The following is a 27,149-nucleotide window of genomic DNA, read 5'->3' as shown; positions in this document are numbered from 1 at the left end:
ATCATCGTATTACATATGTGAATATTTCAAACCAGACAATAATTCTGAAGGGTTTATTTCAATTTTCTTAAGCGTCTCGATACTTACGAATGGAGAAGTAGATTTCTTCTATTCTTTGGACGTCGACTCGCTGCTACATTTCTCTTTCTCTACGAATTACTAACTTTTTCCTCGACCAAACGACTGAGGAAAGAGAAGACACAAGAGATAGGGAAGAAAACGGATAAAAGGGAAAAAAGGAATAGCATTTGTAGCTACTTCCTCAGGAACAAAGACCGTTCACTCGTGCTTTATGTATACCTTGGAGGTGCACTGTGAATCCATATTTACGGGAACCCGCTATCTTTCGTTTCCAACGTTGCCCGCCTTTCCACGCTTTTCCAAGCTTCCTCGCGTCTTTTTCTCTCTTTTACGTTAGCTAAGGTTAGAAGCTGGCTCAGCGAAAGAAAACAAAAAGAATCAAGAAGATGGAGAGAATTTTTTTCGCTCTCCTTCGCTTATTTCTTTAACAGCATCGTGTGCTGTATATCGCGCGTAGTCAAGTGTAAATTATTACGGGCCTGAGGGTGGTTTACTGCTAATTGGTTTGTTAACGTCGTGTTTACCTCTCTCGAGACGCCGATTTTTCTTCCTTTCCTCGTCCTGTTCCTTCCTTCGAGTTAAGAGGAGAATTGGCCTCTATTGCGAGTGAATAGCTGCCCGAGCTTCTTTTTCGTGCTCATTTCTCGAAACATCAAACGACTAAAAGATGGTCGATTTACTGGAAAATAGCTCAGCCGGGTATTTTTCTCGATTCTAATTTACCAGTTATTATTATTTTCGACCTTCTTTGATTCCTTCTTCAAGAACAGGAAAATAAAAGATACGATCGAACTTTGGACTAAGCGATCTCAATTAACGTGGATTTTTCTCTTGAAAAATTTCAAATCGCTTTATTTGCTTCGTCTTACTATAGAAACATAGAAACGAGGCGCATACGTATGCATAGCGTACAAAATAGAATTTTCAACCAGCAGCACCGACATCGTACTCGAGTCAGCGAGAAGTAAAAAATTGCGCATGGACTTTAGTATCGCAAACTTCCACGTTATTTAAGGGTATGATGCGATACTCGCTTAAATTCCAATAGAATAGTTTCGATTAAATTCGATTGATGTAGCTAGTCCCTCTACTTAACGGAGACTCAAACGCGAAAGAGAAACGAGGAGAACAACAGCAAGGTTAATAGAGCAGCGCTATGTTTACTGGGAACGAATCGTGGTCGGTAGGGATCGTTCGAATTATATACCTGGAACAATGACGCCAGCCGGTGTATCTCGACTTTAAATACAAAATTCGTTTCGGCTTACGTAACACGATTATGCGAGAATTCGCAAACATACACGCGAACCATTACGAAACCGATTGGTCTCGACGACTGGATGGCGCCGCAGTGGATTTCGAATGGGTTAACCCGTTCGCAACTTCTGTGGGTCCCTATCGCACCACTAGAAGGAATTTTTTAATTAGAGACGGCGGACAAAGGTTGCCTGCACCGTTGGCGAGAGTCTCGTAATAGCCCATGCCCTTTCGACGAATTACACCGAGCAAGCTGGAATCCTCACGACGGGTATTTTTTTCTTTTCTTTTTTCGTTCCGCACTGCTTTCTTCCAGTCATTTCTAATTTTCCCCCCGCTTCTTCGACTTCGGGACAGAAACTATCGTAGGAATCTACAAAATCCAAAAAGATTCTCTACTAAGAGTATTTGTCGGTAGATAATTAACTTCTAGACGATTGAAGTAGGATTCGGGAATTGCAAGCATTTCTGTTATTATCCTCTGTTATTATCCTTACTCGAGCGTAGATAATAGAGAGACTTAGATCGGATCATCGTCGTACAGTAAAATGAGAAACGTTTATCAGAAATTAATCTCGACTGATCTTTTCGTTCCTACGAGAACGTAACGAAAATTCTTGTTATTTAAACGCTTAAACACTTGTTATTTAAAAATACGTAGATAGATTGCAAGGTAAAAAAATCGTAAAGAAACTTCAAATGCTGCGATAATTTTTTATTTTATTTTCACGTTACAAAATTATCGTCAACGATAATAGGATTGACGCGTAAGAGCTTTACGCGTATACTAGAAATCGAAAGCATTTTAGGAATTTACAGAATCCAAAAAGATTCTCAGCAAAGACCACTCGCAGGTAGGTAATCAGATCCATAGACCGTCGAACTAGATCTAGAAATCGTTTCTATCGTTACTTGCAAAGATTCTCCGACTCGCCCAGAAGTAGATAACCGAATGGAGACTCGCCTAACAGGATATGAAATCTAGCTCTTAACCAACTGGTTGCTCGCGGAAACTTCCTTTAAACGAGCGAATACTCTAAAGCGGAGCCGCGCCAGGGAATAAGTTTGAAGTCGTTTTCTGAAACTCTGGTCGTGGATTCGCGTTCTCTCCGGTCGTTTGAACGTGTCAGACGCGTAATCCGGAGATTCGTTGCGCGTATAACTGCGTACAAGCAAACTCGGAGCGGATTAACCAGTGGACGAGTATTCGCGTAATCCTCTCGCTCTGTTCGACCCTTAGATTCGTTCGGTCCGTTATCACAACGTGGATACGTCCATGTACAAGGAGCGCCTTATACCTGGTCCTTACGGTTCTTCCGTGACACACGGCCGGACTCCATTTCGGTTTATTGGACTTGGGATCCGTGTCAACCTTGTCCGTGGCGTTCTCTGCGTGCTCGTGTTGTATCTGTGTGGCTTTTCAGTTTCTCTTTCGGTCGAACGTGACTGTGAACCGAGTTTTAGAAACCAGTTTCATCGTTTCTCGAACACAGTAACACCTTCTTTGGTCGCTTGGGACCCACTCGGGTGCATAAACCACGAATCGTTATCGCGAGCGGTTGGAAGAAACGAGGTTCCTTAGAGCAGCGAATGCGCGCTCGCGAATCGCTTAATTTCTGGTAATCAAGACGATTGCCTTTTCTCTTTTTTGCCGATGACAAACGACGATGAGAATTTCGACGTATGAATTTTCTTCTCGCTACGCAACAAAGGATCTTACCTGAAAGTTACAATTATCGAGATTCTTACAAGTTGACAGATGTGAAAATTTGGATTGGGAAATACGAATATGAAAACTAGATTGTTCTTTGGCGCTAGATATTTTTACTAGAGACTGTATACTTCTTATACGCGTTTCGTCTCTTTATACGTTTTATTCGTGTATTTTATACTTTCTGTATAATTATATTAATAGGATTCGTAGTACTCGTAATATACAACAAAGACAATGAAATAATATCTTTCTTATATATTTCTGTATCTGTTTGCTAGCTCGGTTTTAATATCAAAGGACGAGAGATTTGTACAGACGGATATAAACATTTTGGGAAGCGTATCGAGAAGACGTAGGATATATACTAAAGGGAGGAATCGAGCAAACAGAGGTACATCTCCTTCGGGATAATTATTTGTAAACTCGCCATTATATTCCCCGAAATACTTGTGTTTTCCCCACAGTGCTTTCCTCTCCCGAGGCGTGTTTGCCCTGACGGGTGTATCGGCGCAAAAACCTCGTTGTCATTGCAGTCTCTGGAGGCAAATAAACGTTCTATTGCGATTATCGACTGGTTCTCCCAGGGACGCACGGTGGCTCGGTTTACTTTGCTTTACCCTCTCGATTTGGCCGGTTCCTGGCATCGGTGACAAGTCACTCGAGTTGCACAAAGCGTGTAACGATTCGAACGACGCGATGCCTGTGTTGTTGTCCCCCTTTTGCTCCGCTCTACTCTGGTCTTCTCTGCTCTGCTTCCGAGAGGGCGACTCCTGAATCTGACACGTAAAATCGCACGCTTTCAAGTTACACAGCCCCGTTGCTCCATGTCGGTAGCGACATAGTGTCAAAGGCAGTTCGCGACAAAGGATGTGCAGTGTGGACAGGACTTGACGAAATGCTCGCCGAGGAAGACCTTTTTGTCTCTTTCTACAACGGCTCGCGAAAGTAATCGGACACTCGCCGTCGAAAATTTTGATGGGTATATTACGCGCATTATATGGACGATTTTGTAATTCTATCGGTACTTTAATGACAAACGACAATCGCGATTACGTCTGTAAAACCCGAAACCAATACAAAAATATAAAGATATTGAAAATTCTTGTAAGATGCTTGTGAACGCTTGTCGAGCTTCTAAAACCTATGGAAACTTTCGAGACTTTTAAATTCATCAAAACTTTCACGATAACCAAACGTCCGTAACGTAATACAAAGACCAAAAGTTTTCTACGCTTCGAGTCATGTTTCAAGCGATCCGAATCTTTCGTAATCTATACGGATTTGAAAGGACTCGAAGCGTTTCGGATCCCATGACTAATTGTATGGTAATTTCGATCGAAGCGTCGAACTACTAATTAAAGGCCAAGACAGAAAAAGAAAATAAAGGTAAACGGATTGCAAAGATGGAGAGAGGGAGAGAAAGAAAAGGTTGCTCTATTGTGCGAACGATTTCATAAAACGACGACAAGCCGCGAAAACAACTCACCGCTATAAATGATAAGGATCTGGCATAATATTAGCCGAGTAAACAAATTTCGATCGGCTGAATCAAACACGCTGGCTTTTAAACGCGACACGCTCTCGCGGTTCTATTTTAAATCCGAGGGAAAGATAGATGGCTTTCTACAAGCTACGCGATTAAATCACAGCAGAATATAGCAATATTATGGCGTTAAGTGGTTAGTAGAATTTTGCTACGTTAATCCTTTGCACTCGGAATGCAAGTTACGCTGTCACGATTCTTTACGTTCCATACGACCTTTCATAAAAATTTCTTTCGCGACTTCCAACGAAATCTTTTTCTTGAACGTTTAAATGCAAAATATCGACGGTGGTAACTAATAATAATTACAAAATAGACGCTGCTGTCGATGTCTTGTTAAAATATTCATCTCGGATCAGCCAGATTTTCCCGAAGCTTCCGAAAAATTGAAAATTGATAATTCTCTTTCCAATCAAGAGTTTGTCCTTCCACGAACCGACCAGATTATACCACAGCTACAACTTAAGGAAGCGATCAAGTGCGAACGATCCTAAACAACTAGGAAAACTCCACCGGAGACGTCGAACTTTTAGTTTACTCTACGACAAAACTACTCTGACTCTTCCTAACGTCCAAATTATTATCCTGTGTTTTCTTCTATGAAAGAATTGTCCCCAGCTTAGTATCATTCGTGTATTCAGGTTCCATGGCGAACCCTTCTCCCTCTATCGGACCAAGTATCCGTGTCCACTGGTAAAGCCGAAGGATATTTCTCGGGAAGAGTGACCGTTTGTGTATCGAGGGAGAAACGCGTGTCTGTAAATATGTACACTGTGTACACTCCGAATCGAGGATAGCTACAGTGATTCACGAAAGTATCCGTGCACGTATAGAAAATTTGTACGCGTATTATACAAAGCACTCTGAAATTTCATTACTACTACGACGAGACACGATAATTGCGACTATCTTGGTATGTAACTGATCGTTCTTCCCCTGTAGTCTTCAAATACAATAGCGTGCAAATACTTTTTATAGCCGTCGTACAACTCACGTGGTGAAGCGGACTCGAGAAGATCAGGATTGTCGATTCGGTGCACGTATCAGTGACCGGTGTCGGCCCACGATTCTTCTCTCTTGCATTGACAGTTGTGAAAGTTAGTTTTTTCTTTGCTCGCGCCTCTCCATTCCGCATACTTACATATGTATGTCTTCCTATTAATAGGAAGCCTCAAACCGACCGGAAGAACCGGTCTTCGCGATTCCTCCGTGCATCTTGCCCATTCTTGTAGCGACTCCTCCGAATGCTCCGCTCTTGTCCACTTTTCGAACGTGTTATCCGACTATTTAATGCGCGTATACAGAGATTAAAACGCATAGTTTTATGTTTGAACGCGAAAGCTTGACCTAATCAATGGGCTATCAAATTGCCTTTCAGCGTATGAAGCTAATGTGGCGAAAATGACCTGTAAAGAAGTAGTTAAACGCATCTCTTTCTGGTCTTGCGTAAATAGGGAATCTTGCTTGTTCTTCTGTCGACGATCTTTCTCATAGACGAGGTTCGTGAATCCTGACTACGTTATTAAATCGAGAATACAACTCGTATGTTTCGTTTTTTTACGGCGCGTCAGTTATATCAGAATCGTCCTTTTAATCGATCTTGGAGACAAACGTGTACTTTCTCAACCACCTCGTAATTCGAAAATAATTTCTCGTTGTATCAAAGTATTGTACGCTGTAAAAAATATTGAAATTGAAAAAGATTCGATTACGCATAGGAAACCGTTACGTAGTTTGGTGTGATATACAGACAAAGGGTCAGGGTCTCGTTTCCAGTCTAGTGGAAATTATCGATCGATATTTTCTGGCCATGCGGGGCAACCAACGTTTTCCACCGTTCACACGGTACAGAAGCAAGAGAGTTTTCTGTATACGGATCTGTTATATGAAAAGCTCGTAAAAGCATCCCAGGACAATCCGGACGATGGTCCATTGTATCCGAGTTCCTTCTTGAGAATGGACTTTCCATTATCGTCGTTCGACTCATTAGCGCACACCTGCGAGTTGCTTTGGAAGAATTCGAAGCCGTTGGTTACTCACCTCTGCCCATCTTAACTGTCTAAAGAGAGTGAGTGCGGTGCTCGGAGGAAATTGCAGCTGGCAGCTGCTCCACAGCCTCCTTAGTAAGATCCTCACGTCCTTCGTAAGTAATTCGTGAAGCGAATCCCGCCAGTCTCATCCTCCTAGCTAGCTAGCGAGGACGTTGTGACCGCGGAACTTTTCAGGATTATTCGCTTTGCAACTTTGTGACAACTTGTCTATCGAAGCAATACGTTGCAGCTCGCATTTTCGTTTAGTCTGTTGATTGCTTTGGTCGACCACTGCAGAGAGACAGAAACTTTCGGAATAATAATTTTCACGATTATTTGAAGAACGACAAAGTCGTTATGTGAACGATAGACAAGGTAATACGTGAAATACTTCGATACTTTAATATTAAAAATTACGTTGTTTCTTATTCTACTTATCTTTCGAACATTCACTTATATACTATAGATATACCGGTTTGTTCTAAGTTTAACAGATTTATCGATAGAAATTCGTTCTGACGCTATTCTGTCTGTGAAAATACATTGCCTCGACCTTATTGACGTAGAAGTATTATCAGAAAGTAGAGGCCGATAATCAGTGCCGCTATCTGACAGTACACAGCTTGGTACCTAATGTGAACTCGTGACATTGTCGTGATGCGCGTTTCAGCGTGATTCCTCTTTCGCCCATCGCGCGTGTTGCGTCAGAGATACGCGTGTCGAGGGTCGTGTCACGCGCGAACACCAACCATCATTATCCATCGTCATCGACGTCAGTTTCGTATCATTCTACGTAATATCAATCCCACGAGTGCTCGCTAAAATTATCAAAACTCGTAGCCTTCTTCGAAAACGATCAAACTGTTTATAAAATTTCAATATGTTTTACATAACATGTACGATATGGGATAAACATATGATAAGATAAGCGGTGAAATATTTTCGTGAGTCAATGTATTGGAATATGTTATCCTATTTATATCTACAATAAGTAAACTAATCGTCGTAAGCATCTCAAATTGCCCTCACGATGTTCTATCGTCGCTTGTGCAATGTATCAATGTAAACACTTAACAGTTAAATACGCGACACGATGAAGAACGACGAGAAGAAAGAAGGAAAAAGAGCGGAGGAACGAGATACTGTCATGGAGAATAGGAACGGAACGACATCTGAGTCAGGAGACTTCTTATCGCTTGTGTTTAACTGCGCAAAAATGCTCCAAGTGAAAAACATCGTTAATACTTCGGTCAGCATAGTCAGCTCTCGTTCTCTTCTTCGCAACAACACGAACAACACTTCTACGCTTTTTTTTCTTCTTTCTCCGCCACCATCTTCATCCGACTCCTTTTTGTAAAACCGAGTCTGCATATGAAACTATACCTGTGTAAACAAGTCATTTATCGACTATAAATAAGAACGAGTTGGACGTGTGTACGCAGGTGTCTCGTGGGTCACGCGTGCCCCAACCAGGAGTAGTAGGCTGTCGCGTGTTTCTTCAGCGCGAAAATGACGTTGGCTGTTGTTGACTCTCGGCCGATTCTTCGTTCGCTAGATAGGAACGCTATGATATAGCGTGATCGTAAATTTAAGGTATTACGAAGCGATACCCATTGATGTTGCCTCGCTTAGACGCGCGATATACATACGTGTTCTGTACGAGCGCGTATAATTTTGGCATGTGAAAGTTATCTGCGTATATTTATAGATATTTTACTTTCAAATTTTTTTTTCCTACTATCAGTCCCCTATATCTTATAGAAGAAACAGAAAAAACAATTTCAAGTTGATGCTTCCTGGTTCCCTGCTGTTTTTGAATTCCTTCGTTCTCGCGTAAATTTCTTTGAAAACCAGCACCTTATTGACTTTAGAACCGTGCCACGTCATTTCTACCTGATATACCACATTTTTGATGATTCCATTTATTCTTCTAAACGACCACTATTTTGAGAAACTTAATTAAAAGTCAAGGTTATGGTGGTTTGGCACTTTCCGTCCTGACAATTTGCATACGCTGGCATACAGTGGCACACTGTGACGTCCTTATGTGCCAAACGCAACAATGGGTCGAATTTTGGACGAGAATTGCTGGTGCCGAAAGCGACACGATAGGCAAATAGACTGATTAAAATTCCAAGGATGTGCTCGCTTGGCCTTCAAAAGCTTAACAAGCTGCGGCCCGGATGCGCGTAACGCTCACGACCTTGCAATGGCCGCACCGGGTTCGCAAATCATTTTTCAAGACGCGTACGCGTCCTTGGTACGTCCCACCACTCGTACCGTGCCACCTGGTCACGTTGAATTTCAGATCCCCCCATCTTCGTGAGAAAACATTTTCTTCGTCCAACTTCACGCCTGTTATCGAAGATTGCTTCGGTACTCTGAGAGTTCCTAGATACGCGTTCCTTGAGATGCTCATTTCAAGATAGTCGTTTGACTCGTGAGCAACGTAATATTCAGTGACACGGTGCATGTGAACTTATTCGTCGTCAGGCGTCGAAAGCTAAAGCGATGTAATTGCGATTTTTAATACACCGAGTAATTTACTTAAAGAAATGAAAGATAGATGTAGCTCAGATATGATAAATTAATGGCATAAATTAAAATTTCAAAAATTGTATATAGCGCGTAGAATCGGGAAGAAGGGCATGAACGCTTAGGAAATCTACAATATTTTATCGAACTTTTTCCGAGGAATGCTTGGCAGATTTCGAAGAACCGGAGTGTAATTAACCGACTAATCGTCGTCCACGCGATAAATTACAAGAAAATATTCGGTTTGATAAACGGATAAGCCCCACGGTCCGTCTGTGCACGCAATGCTAGAGTTCTATGCTCGTCGTGTAAGTTTGTAAGACGTCGTCTCGACGCCAGGCGTCATTCATACGCCGGCTTTGGAACGAATCATCGATTGCGAAACACTTCCTAGAAATACAAACCTCGATTACGACGGACTGATCCGTGCGTTCGTGACGGACGTATTATCGTATGGTGTCGAATTGCAAAAACTGATTCACTCGCAAATACTCCCGTAACCGTGGCTCGTGTTACGAGATCGTCGAGGAGATGGTGTCAATGGAGAAGGGTTGTCCACTCTAGACTTTCCACATACCAGGTCAACGAAAGAAACCAGCACAGATCGTTTTGCACTACGGTTGACCCAATGAATCGTATCCAACCACGTTATTTTAGTTACACGTATTTGCATTTTTTAACGAATCTCGAGCTTGTCGTTTAAAAATTCTCCGCTATTTTTAATGGATCGCAGGTGGTCGTGAATCCGGCTCAAGATCTACGATTACAAATTAAACGGATCGTACAGATCTTCTTTTTTCTATTTCGTTTTATTACGTATAAACGATAAACATGTATATGGATACAAGACAGGATTGTTCGATTCTAGTTAAATCTTGGAGAAGATAAAAGTTTCCAATCGTGCAACGGACGTTCCAAATTTCCACATTGTTGAAGAATATGACGTAAATAACGCGCAACGTCATGGAACTTTTTCTAATCATCCCGCGACCGTAGTATCTGCATATTCGTGGCGACGAGGATTGCTAATTGGTCGATTACAATTTCAAATGGCCGTGTTTAATCGTACCGACAACTTGTCTATAAATAGATATCTCTTCGGCTCGATTTTCCTGTCCGGTAGAGGCGGCTATTTAAAGAAACTAGTGTTGTTTTAAAAGCCGAGATACATCGACGCATATCGACAACGGCGGAGCGGTTTTTCACGTTCGAAGAACAATGCGTGAACGTTTGACGAAACACATTGGCGTGCACAATCCGAAGGAATTCGCGATAAGCCAGTTTCCTTTCCAGGTCGCCCATCAATTCGGAAGTGACGTGCGCGGCCTACTGACGGCGTCAAGGTTAGATAATAATTTTTTTCTGACGAAGAGAAACACGGTGTCGCTTCTGTCCCAGCCGTTTTCACGATAATACGCGCGACCTAGCTTTGAAAACCGGTTTCTTTAGTGGAATAAATTGAACCGCGGGACAATCCTTTTTTTTTTAGCGTTCGTCACGTACGCACGCCGCTGCATCGTAGTCTTTTAATGGCTCGCAAGTATAGTCTTTTTTTTAAAAGAATTCTCCCGGTTAGAATAGAGAAGAGGCTGATTCTCTTTTTACGTGGATTATGTTTCACCGATGGCAATTAAAGAGAAAGTAACGGAGAGACTGTCGACGAGCACGGGCATCGCGATTTCGTTGCAATCGCTAAAATGGCGGTCTATGCTAATGGAGCTTTGGGATTCTAGATACACCGCGCTCATGATTTAGGAAAATAAAAATATAAGGAGGTGATTCCATCCATTCCACTAATTCCAGCAAATCTACGAAGAATAATTTAAAATAAATCGGGCTGGACTTTTTACTAATACCATACGTGTCTATTTCGCTATTTTTCTTTATAAATTTTCAAATTGCTTCCAAATTTTAATGACATCGCAAAAACTTTCGTGTAACGCGCGTAATATATTTGAAAAAGTTTCCCAAGTTTTCTCTTGCTACACGCATTCAAATACTTTCGCGTGCCATAAATACAGTGCTATTCGAATGCTGACGCTTTCGAAGACAGAAACTCCGCGTTTTTCCATCTCTCACCGGCTTAATGCTCGACTCTCGTTGCCCAGTTTCGAACCGATGTACCGTCGGTAATCGCGTTATTGCGATTTCATGGGAAATCGTCACGCGACGACGGTATTCGTGTCCCGACGAAATAACGACTTTATCGATTCTCCTTTCTCGCGGAGGTTGCGTAACCTATGCTGTGCGTTAGTCATCGAATGGCGAACACACACGATCGGCGGCGAGACGAGTAACGTGTAAGTGGCAGTGATTGAAAATAACCGGTCGCTTTGGTCGGTTCTAGCATCATGTAAATTAACGACACACAGAGATACCACGGCCCCCTATATTTGTACGACGCCGGTGCAAGCTCGGTCTTTCGCGATCGAACGTAAATATCGATTTTCGAGCAACGATTACGCGGCTTCGTTACGCTCTGCTTGCATGCAAATGCACCAGCACCAAGTACGATCCTTTTTTGGAGCGACGAATTCGACGAGCCTCGTTCTCTCGATGTTTCAACCGTTCCAGTTATTTCGTTCGATTAACGACACCCTAAATTTAAAGCTGCTAAAGTCCGTGATAAAATATATGAAATATTGAAAGTATACGTTATGATATTTAATATGCGAAATAAACGTTTATCGAGGAAGATCAGCAAAAACGTACTTACGTTGTGGTTTCTCTCGTGACCTTCGTGTGCAACGATGTAATAAATCATGTGTTTCCAAGGTCACAACTTTATTTAATTGCAACAATATATCCGAGCGTAACAGAAATTCCTCTTATAATTCCGCTCCCCTTTTTCTGAATTAATCGCGAGAACAATCGGACGATCTCAACTATCCGCCGATCGAGTATCTTTGCTATTCCAAGGAGAATATATTTCTTCCTCTGCGTTCTTCCACGATTCGCGAATTCGGTCAATGCACGAACAACAACGCTCGAAGAAGCTAAAAAAATGCACCGACCATCATGTTGCATAATACAGTTGTGTACGATGTTTTTTTCTACACATCTGCGGTATGCATGATGCATGCGACGATAGCGCGCAATATTTTCGTGATGCCGAGTTGACATTGCCGAAAGTTACGAATACGGGCGACGATAGAGGATGGATTCGTTGGAGTGGAGGCCAAGGTTAAGGTCGGCCCCCACCGTACACAATGCCAGTCGTTCATCCGGCTCTCTTGCCTGCTGACTCTCTGCCTACCTTTCTGTTGCGCGTCTGTTTCGTTTGCTCGTGTCTTCCTGCTGTTGTTCTGACGCAACTTCCGTCCACAGGCGCGATCTCCACGGTCATCGCCACGATTTTTTCGCATCCGCTCTACGAGCTTGAAAAAAATACGATCTGTATTTTTCCATCGGCGTGTGTGTCACGTGCGAATAGTTGAGAAGTTGGGCCAATCGATTTTGTAATGATTTCACAATTATTCTTTTTAAATTTCCCGTAAGATTTATCGTTTTTTCGATGTCTTAATAAATAAATGTTACAAAAGCGTAAGTAAGAGTAGCACCTCGATTTTACGAACATCAAATTGGACGAAAATTCTTCTGGTTTATCGTTCGCGGTTCTAAATATTGTATCGAGACAACAAAATCGACAAAATTTGCAAAAAGCGAAGTTAATCCGGCCGACTTCCGAGAATCGCGTGTATCAAGTTTAGACGTCGCGAATCGCAATAAAAATATTCTTGTTAACGTATCTCTGACCGCGGTATGCATCGAGATCCAACAACGTAGAATGTAAACGAACCGGAGGCAGATAGAACGGTACACGCATATCGCTACAACGATATTCTCGTCTGGGAACTTTGCAGAATTTCCTCAGCATCGATTTCCTCTTCAAAGTAACAAAACATGCTCTACCAGAGAGCGTACTCGTTTCATCGTGGAATCTAGTCGACAGAAGTTACCTGTCGTTGGGATAGACGTCAGTCGCAGGCGCTTGCAGAATCAGACATCAGGGTCAGCCGAGTGTGAAACGCAGATACGTGCCTCCCGTGTTTCAACGATGCGCGTTCCTCGCGTCGCCTCGAACCGAATCCTCGTCTACCACCGTCGAGTTCCACGTCCCTTCCGACGTTGTAGACATTATCTAGCCGAGAGCAATTTCGAGAATTCAGTTTCCCTTCTGCGAGATTTCAAAGTTTTACGCGTCGATCGAGGGTACGCTTCGCGTTCGTCCGGCGGCAAATTCTTCCATTCGGCTGGGTTTATATTCCGCGACTTTTTTCTTTCTGGCATGTGAGCCGGGGAAGGTAGGCACACGCGTATCCACGTGTATTCCCTGGTTGGCACGCACGCGAAACTCAACAACGAGTGATAGAACGCAGGCTAACGTATCTTCAGCGAGCTCGTTTTCATCGGCTTGCGAGGATAAACGTACGAGTTCAAAAAGCGACCCTCCTGTTACACGACACGCCGAGGGTTATCAAGCGAAGGGAGGAACGGAATTATTACGTATCGTAAAACGCAGGATCTCCGATTTTTTCTGCTGTATTTTTTTAACCCTAAAAATTTCGTCGAACAACATAACGTATAGGAAAAGTGTATTAGGTACCATCGTAATATTTATGCAATTTATGGTCGTTGTAATTGTTAGAAATAATATATAATCGTTAAAGAGAAAGTATAAAGCACAATATGTATTTCTATGTTCCGTTGCAGGCAAAGTTGCGGTGCGAATGGAATCTTCTCCCGTCGACTGGATTTCAGCGCCTTCAACAGCCTGCCACGTACTAAACTCAACTCCTATCACATTAAGGTAAAAGAACAACTAATCTCGCATTGCGTTATTTAAATTAATATCTCGTGTATCATACATTTTGTCGTATCGTATTCGAGACTCGATCTCGTACACGTTAACCACGACCGGGGAAAGTTTGAAATAGTAACCTCGCTAGAGCTGCGGGAAAAGCGAAGAGGAGCTATACGGGATTCCTTAAAGCGGAAGGTACGCGATAGAGCAAGGTCACGGTGACTGCCGGCAGATCCTCTTGCTTTAAGTCCGTCCAAGAAATTCTTCGCTTCCAATCTTCCCCCTTTTACTCCTATACAGTAGATGCAAGAAGTATGCAATGCGTTTGTATATCAATTAACTGCAATTACGCAAAATTTGTCGTATCTTTTAGTACATACATGCATAGTACATAAATTACGAGAACTTGATGCTATCGTATCCTTTCGTTTCCATTTAACACGTAGTATATGTATATTATTCAGACAGTTATCTGAACCCTGATACACGAATAATATCGCTTTCCGATAATTTGATAATTGATCGCTGAAATTTCGATTTCCTCAACTCTTCTTCGTACATTCGTTTTGTTATTGTAAAAAAAAGAGCTATTCTACATTCAGTTTTGTCCATCCATGATTCAGAATTTGTTAACAAATTATTCAAGAAACGTATCGCGCTGGAACTCACAATCCTTAAACGTAGCTCTTGAGAACGCCATGCGCGTCGCGTATGAATTCCACCCTGAGATCTCGTCGAAATAATCTCTCACGCGAAGTCCGCTTTGCTTCTCATCTGCGTTCACCCTGTAACGAATCCTTTGGCTTGCCGGACTACGCCGTAACACTGTCGTCCTACCCCAAATACGAGGCAAAATCAATACCATTTCCCACATGGTGGTTCGTGCACTTACACCCCCTGTTCGTGTGTGATGCACGTTCACGTGACTCGTTATTACACCGGAATCTCGATTCCATCGCATTCAGCCGTGTACGCACACACGCGAATATTATACATATATATTTCAAAGGGAGAGCCTGTCGAAGCTCTTCGTCTGGCGTTTAATCGTCCCTCTGGCGACGAGACGCGTACGCGTTGCGGTAGGTCGATCGATGAAGAAGATACGGGCCTGTTTGATACGGCATCGTACGTTTCGCGCGATCGTGCAGAGAATTTTTTGACGATTTTCGGAGTAGATTGTGAATATTTATGGGTTTGTGAAAAATTTTATGAGAATGCACGGGATATCCAAAATTATGCGTTGCATTTTTGAAGATCGTATTTTAAATTCTGACGATCTATATCGATGCTATTCATGTTTGCGCATTTTTGAAAAATTTAAAGGAAAACTGTATCGAATATGCGCGATATTTGGAGCTGTGTAAATTATCCAAAGTATAGGATTCGTTTTATTCGTTTAGTGCTTGAAATACGTGTATAGCTGCTCTTAGATTTGAAATCTTTCGTTAGAAATTTAAGGTTGTAGGACGATTGTAATGCGATTAAATCGACGGTTCGTTGATTCTTGAAAAAAGGAGGAAACGATACCTTTAAATTCCGATTATTTGTAACTAAAGCGCGAGTGTTTACGTGCATGGGAAGTTTAAAGGTGCAACGAAAGGGAACAATATGCTTTCATTTCCACAACGATTTCAGTGGCGTCACACCGGTGGTTCGTAGTTCGTATTTCCGTTTGCGCATTTGCAACGCATGCGGTAGCGATGAATCGATGGATTACAAATTGATTAAACGACATGGTTACACAGTGGTATAAATTCGCCCGGTAACAAGCGATTATACACCGACGGATCGATAGGGCTGGGCGAATGAAATTAATATGTACGAGGAAAGTCAATTTAGTAATCGTCGAGCGCGTGATTTATGTAGCAGAAAAACAGCTCGATCCAAAGATACTTTACTCTCGTCGGACCACCCTGTATTATACGTGTCCGTGTAATAGCCCCGTACGTAATAGCCAGTCTGAAAGTGTGTTGTTGCACCTTCGTTTCGACTTTCAAATTACCCACCATTTCGAGCGCCGACTGGCACGAGTTGAAAAAAGAGAATAACTAGTAAAATAACCGGCGTGTCTTCCCCTCTGAACTCCGCTAAATGGCGGTGAAACGTTCTGAAACGAGCAACCATAACGAAGTATACAGTGGCTCACAAAATTATCTACGCGAAATGTAAACAATCGTCATACAAAATTTATAGTAGATATTAAAATATTATTACTGTTCTTAATGAATAACTTAGATATATATCCTGGTGATTCGACAAAGTGGTAGAAGATATTACTTTCAGTTAGCAATTCGTCGTAAGCGTTCGAATACTTTTGCGAGCCACTGTACGCGTACAGAAGTAGCCACCCTCTCGCATTTTCATTGCCAGGACCAATGCACGGTTGGTCCACGAGGGTTACCACCGAAAAACATCGGCGAGGGTTAATTTGCGACTTACATAGCCGGTCGTTAGCATCCTGAGCGCGAATTCTACGATATTGTTAGCTCGCGGACTGCGCTCGTGTTTTGTGAAATACGCACGGGCATAACAGAATGGGGAAGGCAGCGTGTGCTCTTTTCACGTCTGGCTCTCTCGCATAACCTTTCATCGCGAAGCTGCGTTTCAGCTCTCCTGGAAGATAGCCCATAAAAGGGGCCTGCTTGTTCGCCTTTCCTTCGTCCACGGTGCTCCGGGCGTTATTTATTCCTTTTGCAAACGCAGAAAAGGCGCATGCTTTATTAGAAGCAACAATGAATGCAACATGGTGCAACGCGAGTTTACGGCGCGAATTCCTTTCGTTCCAGCCGCGCGAGACGAATCACGCGAGGGATTTTCCAACGTCCGCGCGAAAAAGTCGCGTTTCCGTGTTTTAAAGTTTGCGGGAAATAAAAGCGAGCCAGTTTCTAGCGTGTGCGGCGTTCTCTTGCCGAGAGCTCTTCCATCGTTTCGCGACCTATTGCGCAATAAGCCCCTTTTGTCGGTTGCTTTCGAGCGCTATCGCTCGCTTTTCTCTTTTTCGATGTTCGCTTCGTTGATCGTTGGACAGAGATTCAAATAGACGAGGAACGATCGATGTTTTGTAGCGGATACACGGCTTTGCATATGCAGTAATTCTAGGTGGATCGAAGAGGAACCGACCCTCCAAACTGCACGACTCACCCTCTGTTTGAGGTCCTCCCATGGCAACGCATCACCCAACAACGCACGCTTAGGGATAGTCTTCGTGCAATTCGATCGAAATATTTAACGCTGCATGTTTGAGATGAATTGGTTCGTTGCGCAACAGAGCACGTCCACACGTAGCCGTAGCAACCAGGGCCGTTATTAACGCTATAATATTACTGCGTAGCTAGGTGCATTTCGAAGCTAATACGTAGAATAATTTCGATTCTTGTAAACGGGTAATACGTCGGTATATGGTGTCAAAGTTGTTGTAACTAAGCAATCACAATTTTGTAATAGCCGAAGATGCTTCATCGTTGATTCGGAACTGCGGTATAAAGCCGTTTGTAAGAAATCCGACAGGGATAACAAGTAGCAGCGAAATATTTGCAAACATCGTGTTATAATTACAGCGAATCTACTGTAAAAAATCAAATTTTCCCAATGATTCGAAATATTTTCAACCACGCTTGATAGCCGGGATTCGTGGAATCAACCCCAGTGTATTCGTCAGTATCGGGGGTGATCAGAACACAGCCCTTTGCTATCGAACTACAGAATGCAAGGTTTGCCTTTTGAGCGTTGAATACCAATATGGAGACGGCACTGGCGCACCCTTTGCCCCGCGGTTACGTCGCTTTTAAAACCAGGGATTGCTGGCGTGAATTGGAAATCACGACAGGACCATTTCTGTGTGTATTTCTCCTGTTCCTCCCTCTTGTATTATAACGAACCGTGTCCAGGTTTTAACCTCCACATTCCTACAGAGCTTCTAGATAATTTCAGTTCCCTATATTATCGATCCATCCAAATATGCCATAAAATTCCGTTTATCTAAAAGATATACCCGTTTATACCCGATACAAGATGCGGTTAGAGCGGATAGTAAACAGAGTGATGAAAACGAGAAGGTAGCGTGCTACGGTGCAATTACTTTGCTATCCGGTGTACTTTTAAATTGGGGTGTGGCTAGGTTACTATGTGCTTTTAGACCTCTGTTCTCTGCCATCATCGGTATTCTATCAGTACACCGATTCATCGAACGTTGACGAGCCAGTAATTCGGATCCTTGTTTCGCACGCGTTTCTCTCTATACTCTCTCTTCGATGCATCGTTAAAACTCGTCTACAACCCTTCTATCTGCGAAATGCAAATATTTGGATTGCAAAGCAATCGCGTAGCGCGTTGGGAAGAGTCGCAATCTCTGCTCAGATTAAACCTCGCTTGAACGCAAACCGTGTTCGAAGATTTAAAAACGATTTCACGTTTCAGTACGATGAATTTTAAATATGACATGGTCGAAAGTGAAAAGAATCTGTTGGGATGAAAGGCGATTCCTTTTTAAAAATACCCAATAGGTTGACAAAATTTTGTAACAAGTTGCTACAAGCCGTCATTTTTTTTAAAACTAGTTTTGGAGATAAGCGTGACGTACAATTTTATCCCGATATTATACGGTATACTCGAAAGCGAAAGAGACTCGCCCAACGAAGTACGGTCGGAAAACGGAGACGGGAAAATTTGGGTAAGTGCCTTGGCCAAAACTCTTTGGACGGTGTGTGTGTATAACAGGCGCGATATTTTGTTGGCGGTTACGAATGTAGGAGCCTCCTTCGCTTTGCGAAGAGTAGCGACTGCTAGAGTTCCCTCTGAATGGCACTCGCGACCGGGGGAGCAGAGATTAATTAAAAGCACGACGTTGAAAACCTTTTGCCTGCGGTTCAGTCGCTTCTTCCAGTACTCGAGAATCTCTATCCCTATTCCGAGTTTAACTCTTTCTCTGTCTGTCTGTCTGTCTGTGATTTCTCGTTCCGTCGATTCGATGGACATTGATTCCCGATGAACTGACGCTGATGTACGACAGCGGGCTTAACCGGTTGGAGCTAATAGGAAACGCCAGCCGGAATTTATCGTGCACCGTGTGTACCGGTAGATATCGATGTCACCGATTCCTGCTCGTCTTGTTCCTTGTCCATGTCGTCGGCCAAACAGAGACTCTCAGTGGCAAGTAAGGAGAGATATCGAGAGATCGACCGTATATCGACTTTTTTTGCAAGCGTCGTAAAGGAAATCGATTCCGTGCCAGGCTAATTGCTGTTTCGAGTTTTATAGGGTTTCGAACGGCTCCTCGGGTAACTTTGCACGATGGAACAGCGCTTGGGAATTTTAGGATATCTTTGAACGTGTTTCGTTTCTTTTTATGTGGAGAACATCAGCAACGAGGAAACTATATATTTTGTTTTTTTATTCGTTCGTTTCTTACGAATACAAGAAGTCATAAAACGATAAATAAACAGAAGAGGAAATGTAAAATGAGTAAAATGACAATAGAGTAGCGGTAGTACGACAAATATTATATACTCCGTCGTCCATAATACAAAGATTCAATCGATTTGAAGATACTTTAGGAAATTATCAGTGTTTCGTATAACGCTGATAACTAATTCCATCTCGAAGCGTCGTATAATTTGTTTCGTGCTTAAAATTTGCATTCTTCCTTTTGATTTACCGCTTCGCGTTTTCCTCATCGTTTCACCTAGCATACTATAGCCGATAGCGAAGTTAACGATGCAATTCCACGAACGAATGTAGTTAGGAGAATTGATAACAGTCGACGCGTCGCGTCTTTGGTACCGGAAGTGGCTCTTGCGATCCTCGAGGATTAAACTACATTGGTCTGGCGCCGCATCGAATGCAAGAAGAGGGTGGCTCCTTAAGCCGGCGAATTTCTCCACGGACGTTGCAAGAACCGTGTTATTCCTAAGATAGTTTCTAAGTAATATAATCTCGAGGCGCGCGTCTAGCCCCTTGCCTGTCGGCGCTGATTAAATTCAGAGGTAGCAGGAAACGATGGACGCGGAAGTTCGGTCGGTTGAGTTTTCCGCCAGCAGTTCCAGGGATCTGGTTTTCCTAATTTCGTTATATCGAAACGGAGAAACTACCCCCGCGGTGTGTATACCCATACTTCTCAAACCGTTTCATACACAACGGTCCAACTTTTATCAGATTCTGGAATTTTTCACGAACTTGTATCCTCGCGAGATCGTCGTTCGCTCGTTTGAATCAAAGTTAAAGTAAATTTCAGATCGCGAGGAGAAGAATGGACAAAGTTCTGTTTTTCATATATCACGCAGACATAGGAATTTTATACCATCAATTTCTAGTTTTTTATTTGATTATTACGTTTTCATTCTGCGCTTCTTAGTTGTTAAAGAACCGAACGTTGTTATTTTTTGTATATTTAACGTATCGTTGCATACGTTGTCGGGCTCAGAAGCGATGGGATCACTTTCTTTGCTTTTTCGTGTTCAAAGTCCAAAGAGTCAAACTCGATCGAGCCTTCGTCCATTCTGTGGTTTAAACTTTCCTATTGCTTCAACGAATAGGAAAAAAACATCTTCATCGACGTATCGCTCCCCAAGGGAATTATTTGTTTCTTTTCTTTTCTTTTTTTTTACAAAAACGCTTATGAAAGTAGTTTCGTTACTTTTAGATCAGACCGCGTATATTTGAATTGGGAACAGTTGCAGATTGAAACGAGAATCGCTGGTTATTATTCGAGAGTGCGGCCTGTTCCTCTCGCTTTCTTTTAGCCCCTCTCTCTTTTCCTCCCCTCGTCCCTCCGACTTTATTCCTTTTTTCCTTTTTTGTTTTCCAATGGGTACATTTTGTGCGTTAACCCTCGTTCCAGGCTCGTCTCGCGACGCACACAATGGAGCTTTGCATTAAAGGTCATTAGCTTAAACGTTCGCCTTCCTGTTGCGCAACCCGCGCAATTCACCGACTCGTTGCTCGCAAGCGAGCGTATTTCAGAGAGAAATAATTGTGCCGATTTTTTCGTTCGACTACCCTTTTTTCCACGAACGCATTCTCGTTACTCGTTCAGTTTCCCCTTTATTTCCGCCTTGCCTCTCATTTTACTAGTTTCTTCGCTCGGTGCTTCGAATCGCTTTCGTCGAAATTGAAACGAGGAGGATACGATACTGCGTATTTTGAAAGACACGTGGATGCATATTTTATTTCTCCCCTCGCATTATATACTTTTCCATATACCTTTCATCTTACTTTACTTCGTACAAGTTTCATGATATAGTCGATATGATTGCAGCATCTAAACGTCAGAATACAATTCTACGCCTTAAAATAGATACGCGCGAAAGAAACTAACAAATGCTATAAAACGATATATAAAATGTAACCTATAGACGAACGTTTCGATTTATGGGTAACGTGGAACATAACACACGCTATCTTATGGTACAGTCTGATACTTGAGGATCGACGTTGGTTTAACGGATGATCGATTTACGAGGGCGATTCCTAATGAGAATTTTATGATAATGACGCGAGAAATCTGGTTCTAAGCGAGGAATCCGCCCGTGAGCTGGAATATCCTTGAAATTTCTCCCTGAACTGGGATAAGTCTCGTGGCTCCCTTGAGACCGAGACCTACCTCAACCGGATCGATGCAAGATAGCCCCGTGCTTTTCTCGTCCCACGTCACGCACACAACTATTTTTGGCCCTGAACTTGATATACGTAAACCCGCTGCGTGGTCGTTCCTTTTCGTGGTCGCTCAGGAAACAAGCCACGACCATCGTTTCATTTTGATCCTTCCTGCTCCAACAGAAGGCAAACTAGGTCCGGGGGAACCCGCTTATTTTCGTAACATAATTTGTTTCGTTCGGAAGTGGCACGAATCATTCTTGACCCACGCGGTGCTTTAATGTCGCCGAAGATAATGTGGGTCCTTTGTAACGATGCTGGTTGGGCCAATAATCGGAGGGGGAGTGATGAACGACAGATGCGTACTTTCTCCTCGTCGTCGTCGTCATCATCGTTACAGCGTTCATGTGACCTTTCATCCTCCCTCGGAATTATGAACGATAATTTGAAACGATTTTCTCCTTCCTTCGTGCGGTCATTAATCTACGAATGAAACGAAATCGCAAAGATATCGCGCGTGAAGTCGGTCTCTCAGACTCTTTGGCTTCCTTTTATCGTAGAAGAGATGCGTTTGTAGAAACTGTTGGACGTTGAAATTTGTACAGTAGGAGTTCCTCTATTCTTTCCTCCTTTTACCATTTTCTACTACGTTTGAAATTTATCGTGCTCCTGTTTCTGATATATTCATCGCGTTTAAAATCCCTTAAGGTATCCCAGTTACGGAACAACCTAACTACCATTTCATTCGGATAAAGTTTACGTAAACGAACATTTGTCGCATCCTTCGTATCTTTGCTTCAAATTTTCCTCAATTTTCGTCCAAAAATTGCCCAAAAGTCGCCAAATCTCTCATGAATTGCTACAAAGATCGATGCCACGAACCACCCTGCACCGAGATCGTCGTTTCCTGGATTCCATTTCCTCGTGAATCCTGACAAATGATTTTAACGACCGACGAAACGGCACGCGGGCTCTTCTAGCGGCAGAAACGATAAACGAGCAGAAGGCGACGAAAAGAAACAACGCGCAGACGATGAAAATGGAAAGAGAAGGAGCTGTAGGAGCCACGTCATAATCGGCGAGACAAATGTCGCTCTTTCCGCAGCCATCGTTCGGCCCAGGGCTGGCCGAGAAGCAAAAAGAAACTCGACGAACGTCGGGGAGTGGAATCGAGGCGGGCCAGTGCGAACGAAAAAGAAAAGGGGAGTTGGTGGTGGCTCTGGACGAAAGTAACGGACGCGGTTGGCCGTGGACGCTCGCTTCCGTTTTCGCGGACTCGCATTATATCGGTTGCCGACGTCTCGGACCGCCTTTTACGGGCTTCCCTTCTTGCTCGACCGGCTTTCTTCTCTCCTTAAACGGAAAAGCTGCCCTTTCTCTCGCTCTTACGAAGAGTCGAGATCCACGTACCACTTAGCCAGCCTCCGCTGGTTCTTTTCATTAAATTTTTCTCTGGCCCCTTTCGATGAATCGTTTCTATGGCACTGGGCCACGGAACAACCACCCACTCTGTTAATTATTTCTTTCGACAATTGCTGCTCCTACTGTTTGGTGCGTAGGATGTAACGAAGAAAGCTGTTTTTTTTTTGTGTGACAAAGATAACGATCTATGTTGGATTTTAATCGCTTGGTTTATAAACCATTGCGTTTTGTAAAAAGAAGAGTAGAAAGTTTCGGTTCTCCAATGTTTATATCTTAATCTTCTGCTTTTCATAAAACAAATAAGATTCGGGACGTGTTCGGAAGACGTTTAGCGTAAAGTTGAAACGCGACATCGTGCATATCGACGACAACGTTTCTGTAGCTTGCTCGAACTTGAGATATCTTTTAACGTTAAAAAGACACTTAGAAAGATACAATCGAAAATTATCATTTTGCATATCTGCAGTATATAATCATTTTGTATGCATGTCGATGGATAATTTTTGTTTGTGATTTTCTAATTAAATTATCATACGTACTAAAAAAGGAAGCAAGTGCGTGTACTCTTGGGCGGTAATTTATGCTGGAGCGTTGGCGCGACTGAACGCGATTTTGTAACGCGATTTAGCAACGCTTTGGTCGAGTTCGCGTTCACACGGTTCGTTTCTTGTCTAAATCGAAGACGAAGACTCGCTTGTCATCGATTGCAAGCAAGTTTCAGCAAAAGACGAAAGATATAGTTGGACGAAATCCGCGATAAATCCTGTCGAGATCCATTACGCGAAAGCAGACCACCAACGAATAATATATCGATTCCGCGTCAGCTTTCTGGAAAAATAGGGCAGTTTTCTTCCTGCAATCCAAGAAGCCATTAAGCGAAACCGCTCGATACGTGGCGATATGTTTCGCGAGTTTCAATATCCGGTGTGTCTCGAGAACAGGTAGATTGTGTGACCGAACAATGTATCGAGTGTCGAGAGAAACACCTCGATCGAAACAGCTACATCGTTTCACAAGGATATGGTCAGGATATTACTAGAATATAATCAGATTTGCGGAACAGGAAGTCGCCCTTCTATCTCAAATATAGAACCATTAGTTCGTGCATAGGTTTTTACTCGTTAAATATAATAAATTCGATGAAATAGATACCGAATAATGTCGATAATGATAAGAGTGAAACAACAAATTATGACACGCTTCTTCTTTTCTACACAGTCACGAAGACACAGCACAGATCGTACGCTGTTTAATCGGAATAAGAGTCGCAAAATTGTGATTATTTTCCATTACGAGTCTTCAATTTTCCGGCGCTCGCCTCGCGGGTTTCTTGCGTCAGAAGGAGAAAGCGTTCGATCGCATTATGTCAGCTTTCCCGTTGAAAGTTGCGCGGATATTCAGCGGAAGGTGCCTCCCGGTCGTCTGCATATCCCGGGGATCCGGCGACCAACTTCTCCGCCTTTTTCGATTCCTGGCGACGCATAAATTCTCCATTTTTTTTCGCATACCACCTCACATCGTCTCTTCGTCTCTATTTTCCTGCGCGGTTCCGACCTCAACCTGCTGCCAGCGAGAAAATGGAAATAAAATCCCGTTATGGAAATGGCAACTGCCAGGACATTGGCTTGCTCGATGCCCGTTACGATACCCTTTTCTCCCATACGATTGCTCTTTATGATGTTGATCGTTTCTCCAGTACGTCGAATCTCGCTTCTTTTTTCGACCAGTAGCAGCGTATTTGATTAGATAACAGGATTCGGAGAGCTATTCGGTTAGCTAACAGGATTATTGCGCGTTTAGTCCGATAAAATCAAGTTGGTTAAGTCGAGGCTCGTTTGTAGCGGCCAGTGTATTAGTAGAGACGTACGAATTCTATCAATTTGGTACATATTATGTATTATAATAAATACACTAGAAAGTCTTGGAGTTTCAAGCGTCGTCCACCTTGTTTAGCTTCTATGGAAGAAGCGAAGCAAAGTAAAATGTGTGCAGTGCGTACCACGCGTATAAGTATCTTTCCAACAAGGGAAACGACTCTCTAGAATTTCTACTATCGTAACAAGGTTTAGTTACCACGGATATAACGACACGTTTCTCTCTCTCCCAAATTAAACGGCGAAGTTTTATTCGTTGACAAATAGATTCTATTGGATTTCGTTTCGATCCAGAATATCCCGTGTTTGGTCTTTCCCATGGAAAACTACACCACGAACGATCGTAATTGGTGCGGACCAAGGGAAGATATCCTCTGTGGTAGTGTCTGTACGCTGTAGCGTTTCGAGTTTCTCCACCCGCTGTTGGTATTCCGAGTAATTATCGAGGAACGAAGAGCGAGCAGAAACGTATTATCACGAGACACACGTTTCCCAGTCGGTCCTATTACTTTCCCTTTCTTCTCCTTCCTTTTCTTCCCTTCATCTTCTCTCCGCTTTTGTCCCGCCGTCTTTGTCCAGACTCGTCGTCTGTACCCGTCGGCTTTTTCCTTACCATCGTCTGGCTCTCTCGTCCCCCAGGAACTCCGAGGGAAAGAGTCTCGATAGAGAAATAGTTGGAATACGAGACGTTACGCGGTGATTTGCTTCTTTCCTCTCGATCGATCGATTTGTCTCGAGTTTTTGCACCATCGTTTGCCTCGATTCATGCCACGTGCCAATAAGAAATACCGTATAACACAGCTCAGCGTTGCCATCGATTTGCTATATTCTTTTTACGCTGTTTGTAGGTTCGAACATCACCTTTAAACATATTACGTACATCGCTATAACGAATATACGCTGTAAATCAGTGATCAGTATTTCCACTTTAAATAAATTTGAAACGAGATTTACGAGCTGATCGACTCTCGAGGCTACCTGCAGGCAATATTTTTTATGCGCTGTCAATCTGTCATTGACTTTAACGCTTACGATCTTTTCATATGATAAATAAACTAGTTGTCTAACTCGTCAAAGAATTCATAGGACGACAATGGTATTGGCTAGTTTGCGGACATTTCTGCAAATTCCTATTATAAATATATAAATATTTTTCTGACATAATCTTGAATGCTTCCTAACCTGTTCAGAAATAGCTACATTTTCTTTTATGGCTATCTGGAATCTTTTCATAAGCATCCCGACTACTTTCAACCCCCGTTTTTCGAGGTTTCATTAACACCGACCTGAATTATTAACTGCAAACGTAATCGCCCACGGCAGCAGGAATAGATTGATTGTTTGATAGCGTGGAGATACAGTGTTCCCATCGGAGGGATCCGGTGAAGCGAGACGCCCCGTGTTCCCTGTTCGGACCGTTTCGGGACGGTGGCTCGCGAAAAGTTACTAGATTTATTACGCTATTATTTCGGCCGATAGGCGGCTGGTAAGGAACGTTTATGGCCACGAACGCCGAAATTTGCCTGCGGGAGGTCGATATAACGTTCCCGGTCGACGCAGCGAGAGAAGAAACACCCTGGTTTTCCCTCTTGGATACACTGTCAGCGAGAGAAAAGCGCCTTTTGATAAACGTTCCCACGATGGCAGCCAGACAGGCCGCGTCTCTGAACTTCTGTGAACCCCACACGCATCGGAACGACGACCTTTCGATCCTCGCGTTAAATCGACCAAAGAGAGATAGCCGTTGGAGAGAACGGTCACGTTGTTTTACCGGTCGACTGTGTTTTTTCAATGTTCCTACTCTGTGGAGTTAACATTTCGACGCATGCACGTGTAAATTCATAAATAAATGGCTTGAATCGGCGAGAAAGTGGCTAAAGGCTTTGGCCTTTTAGATCTGTCTTCGCTCGAATGATCTATCGTTGTGAAATTTACTTATCCTTAATTACAGAGCTTATTTTTCATGCAGGTTAATTGAAATATCTTAGCGAAAACTGATGGTTCGATCGTGATAGGTATCGATCGGAAGAGTCTAAATTTTCCTATAATTTTTCCCCAAGGATGATCACACGGTACCTACTTTCACTTTACGATCCTCGCACTACCATTCGCATCGTGTAACATATTAATTTTGAAAAGTTAGATTTGGCTCGTGAGCAAATTCTAATTTTTAGATTGCAAGCAAAAAAGAAAATTACATCTGAAGAGCAAATTCGGGAACTCGCGAGTTAAATTCTCGACTAGGTAGTGAATTCGAGAATAACACACGAGTGGACGACCGCGCAATTTCGAATTTTCC

The 27,149-nt window shown here is 42.9% G+C and overlaps 2 protein-coding genes across 4 annotated transcripts in view; one reads left to right on the top strand and one right to left on the bottom strand.

The window, feature by feature from the left end:
* LOC126924178 (headcase protein) overlaps positions 1–27,149 on the top strand; it is a 168,243-nt gene that overhangs the window by 14,303 nt on the left and 126,791 nt on the right. The window contains exons 1-2 of one of the 3 annotated variants that reach the window (XM_050738397.1): positions 8,978–9,138; positions 13,874–13,970. In XM_050738397.1, the coding sequence (XP_050594354.1) occupies positions 9,137–9,138; positions 13,874–13,970 (99 nt within the window). In that variant the 5' untranslated portion in view covers positions 8,978–9,136. Of the gene's footprint in view, positions 1–8,977; positions 9,139–9,954; positions 10,504–13,873; positions 13,971–27,149 lie in introns of those variants that run through there. The other 2 variants (XM_050738396.1, XM_050738395.1) reach the window with 2 other exon arrangements.
* LOC126924195 (astakine-like) overlaps positions 1–27,149 on the bottom strand; it is a 303,996-nt gene that overhangs the window by 184,859 nt on the left and 91,988 nt on the right. The gene's annotated exons all lie outside the window — the stretch shown is intronic.

The sequence above is a fragment of the Bombus affinis genome, chromosome 14 (assembly GCF_024516045.1).
Source record: "Bombus affinis isolate iyBomAffi1 chromosome 14, iyBomAffi1.2, whole genome shotgun sequence".
Taxonomy (NCBI): domain Eukaryota; kingdom Metazoa; phylum Arthropoda; class Insecta; order Hymenoptera; family Apidae; genus Bombus; species Bombus affinis.
Note: the sequence above shows the minus strand (reverse complement) of the source record. Positions and strands in the feature narration are given on the sequence as shown.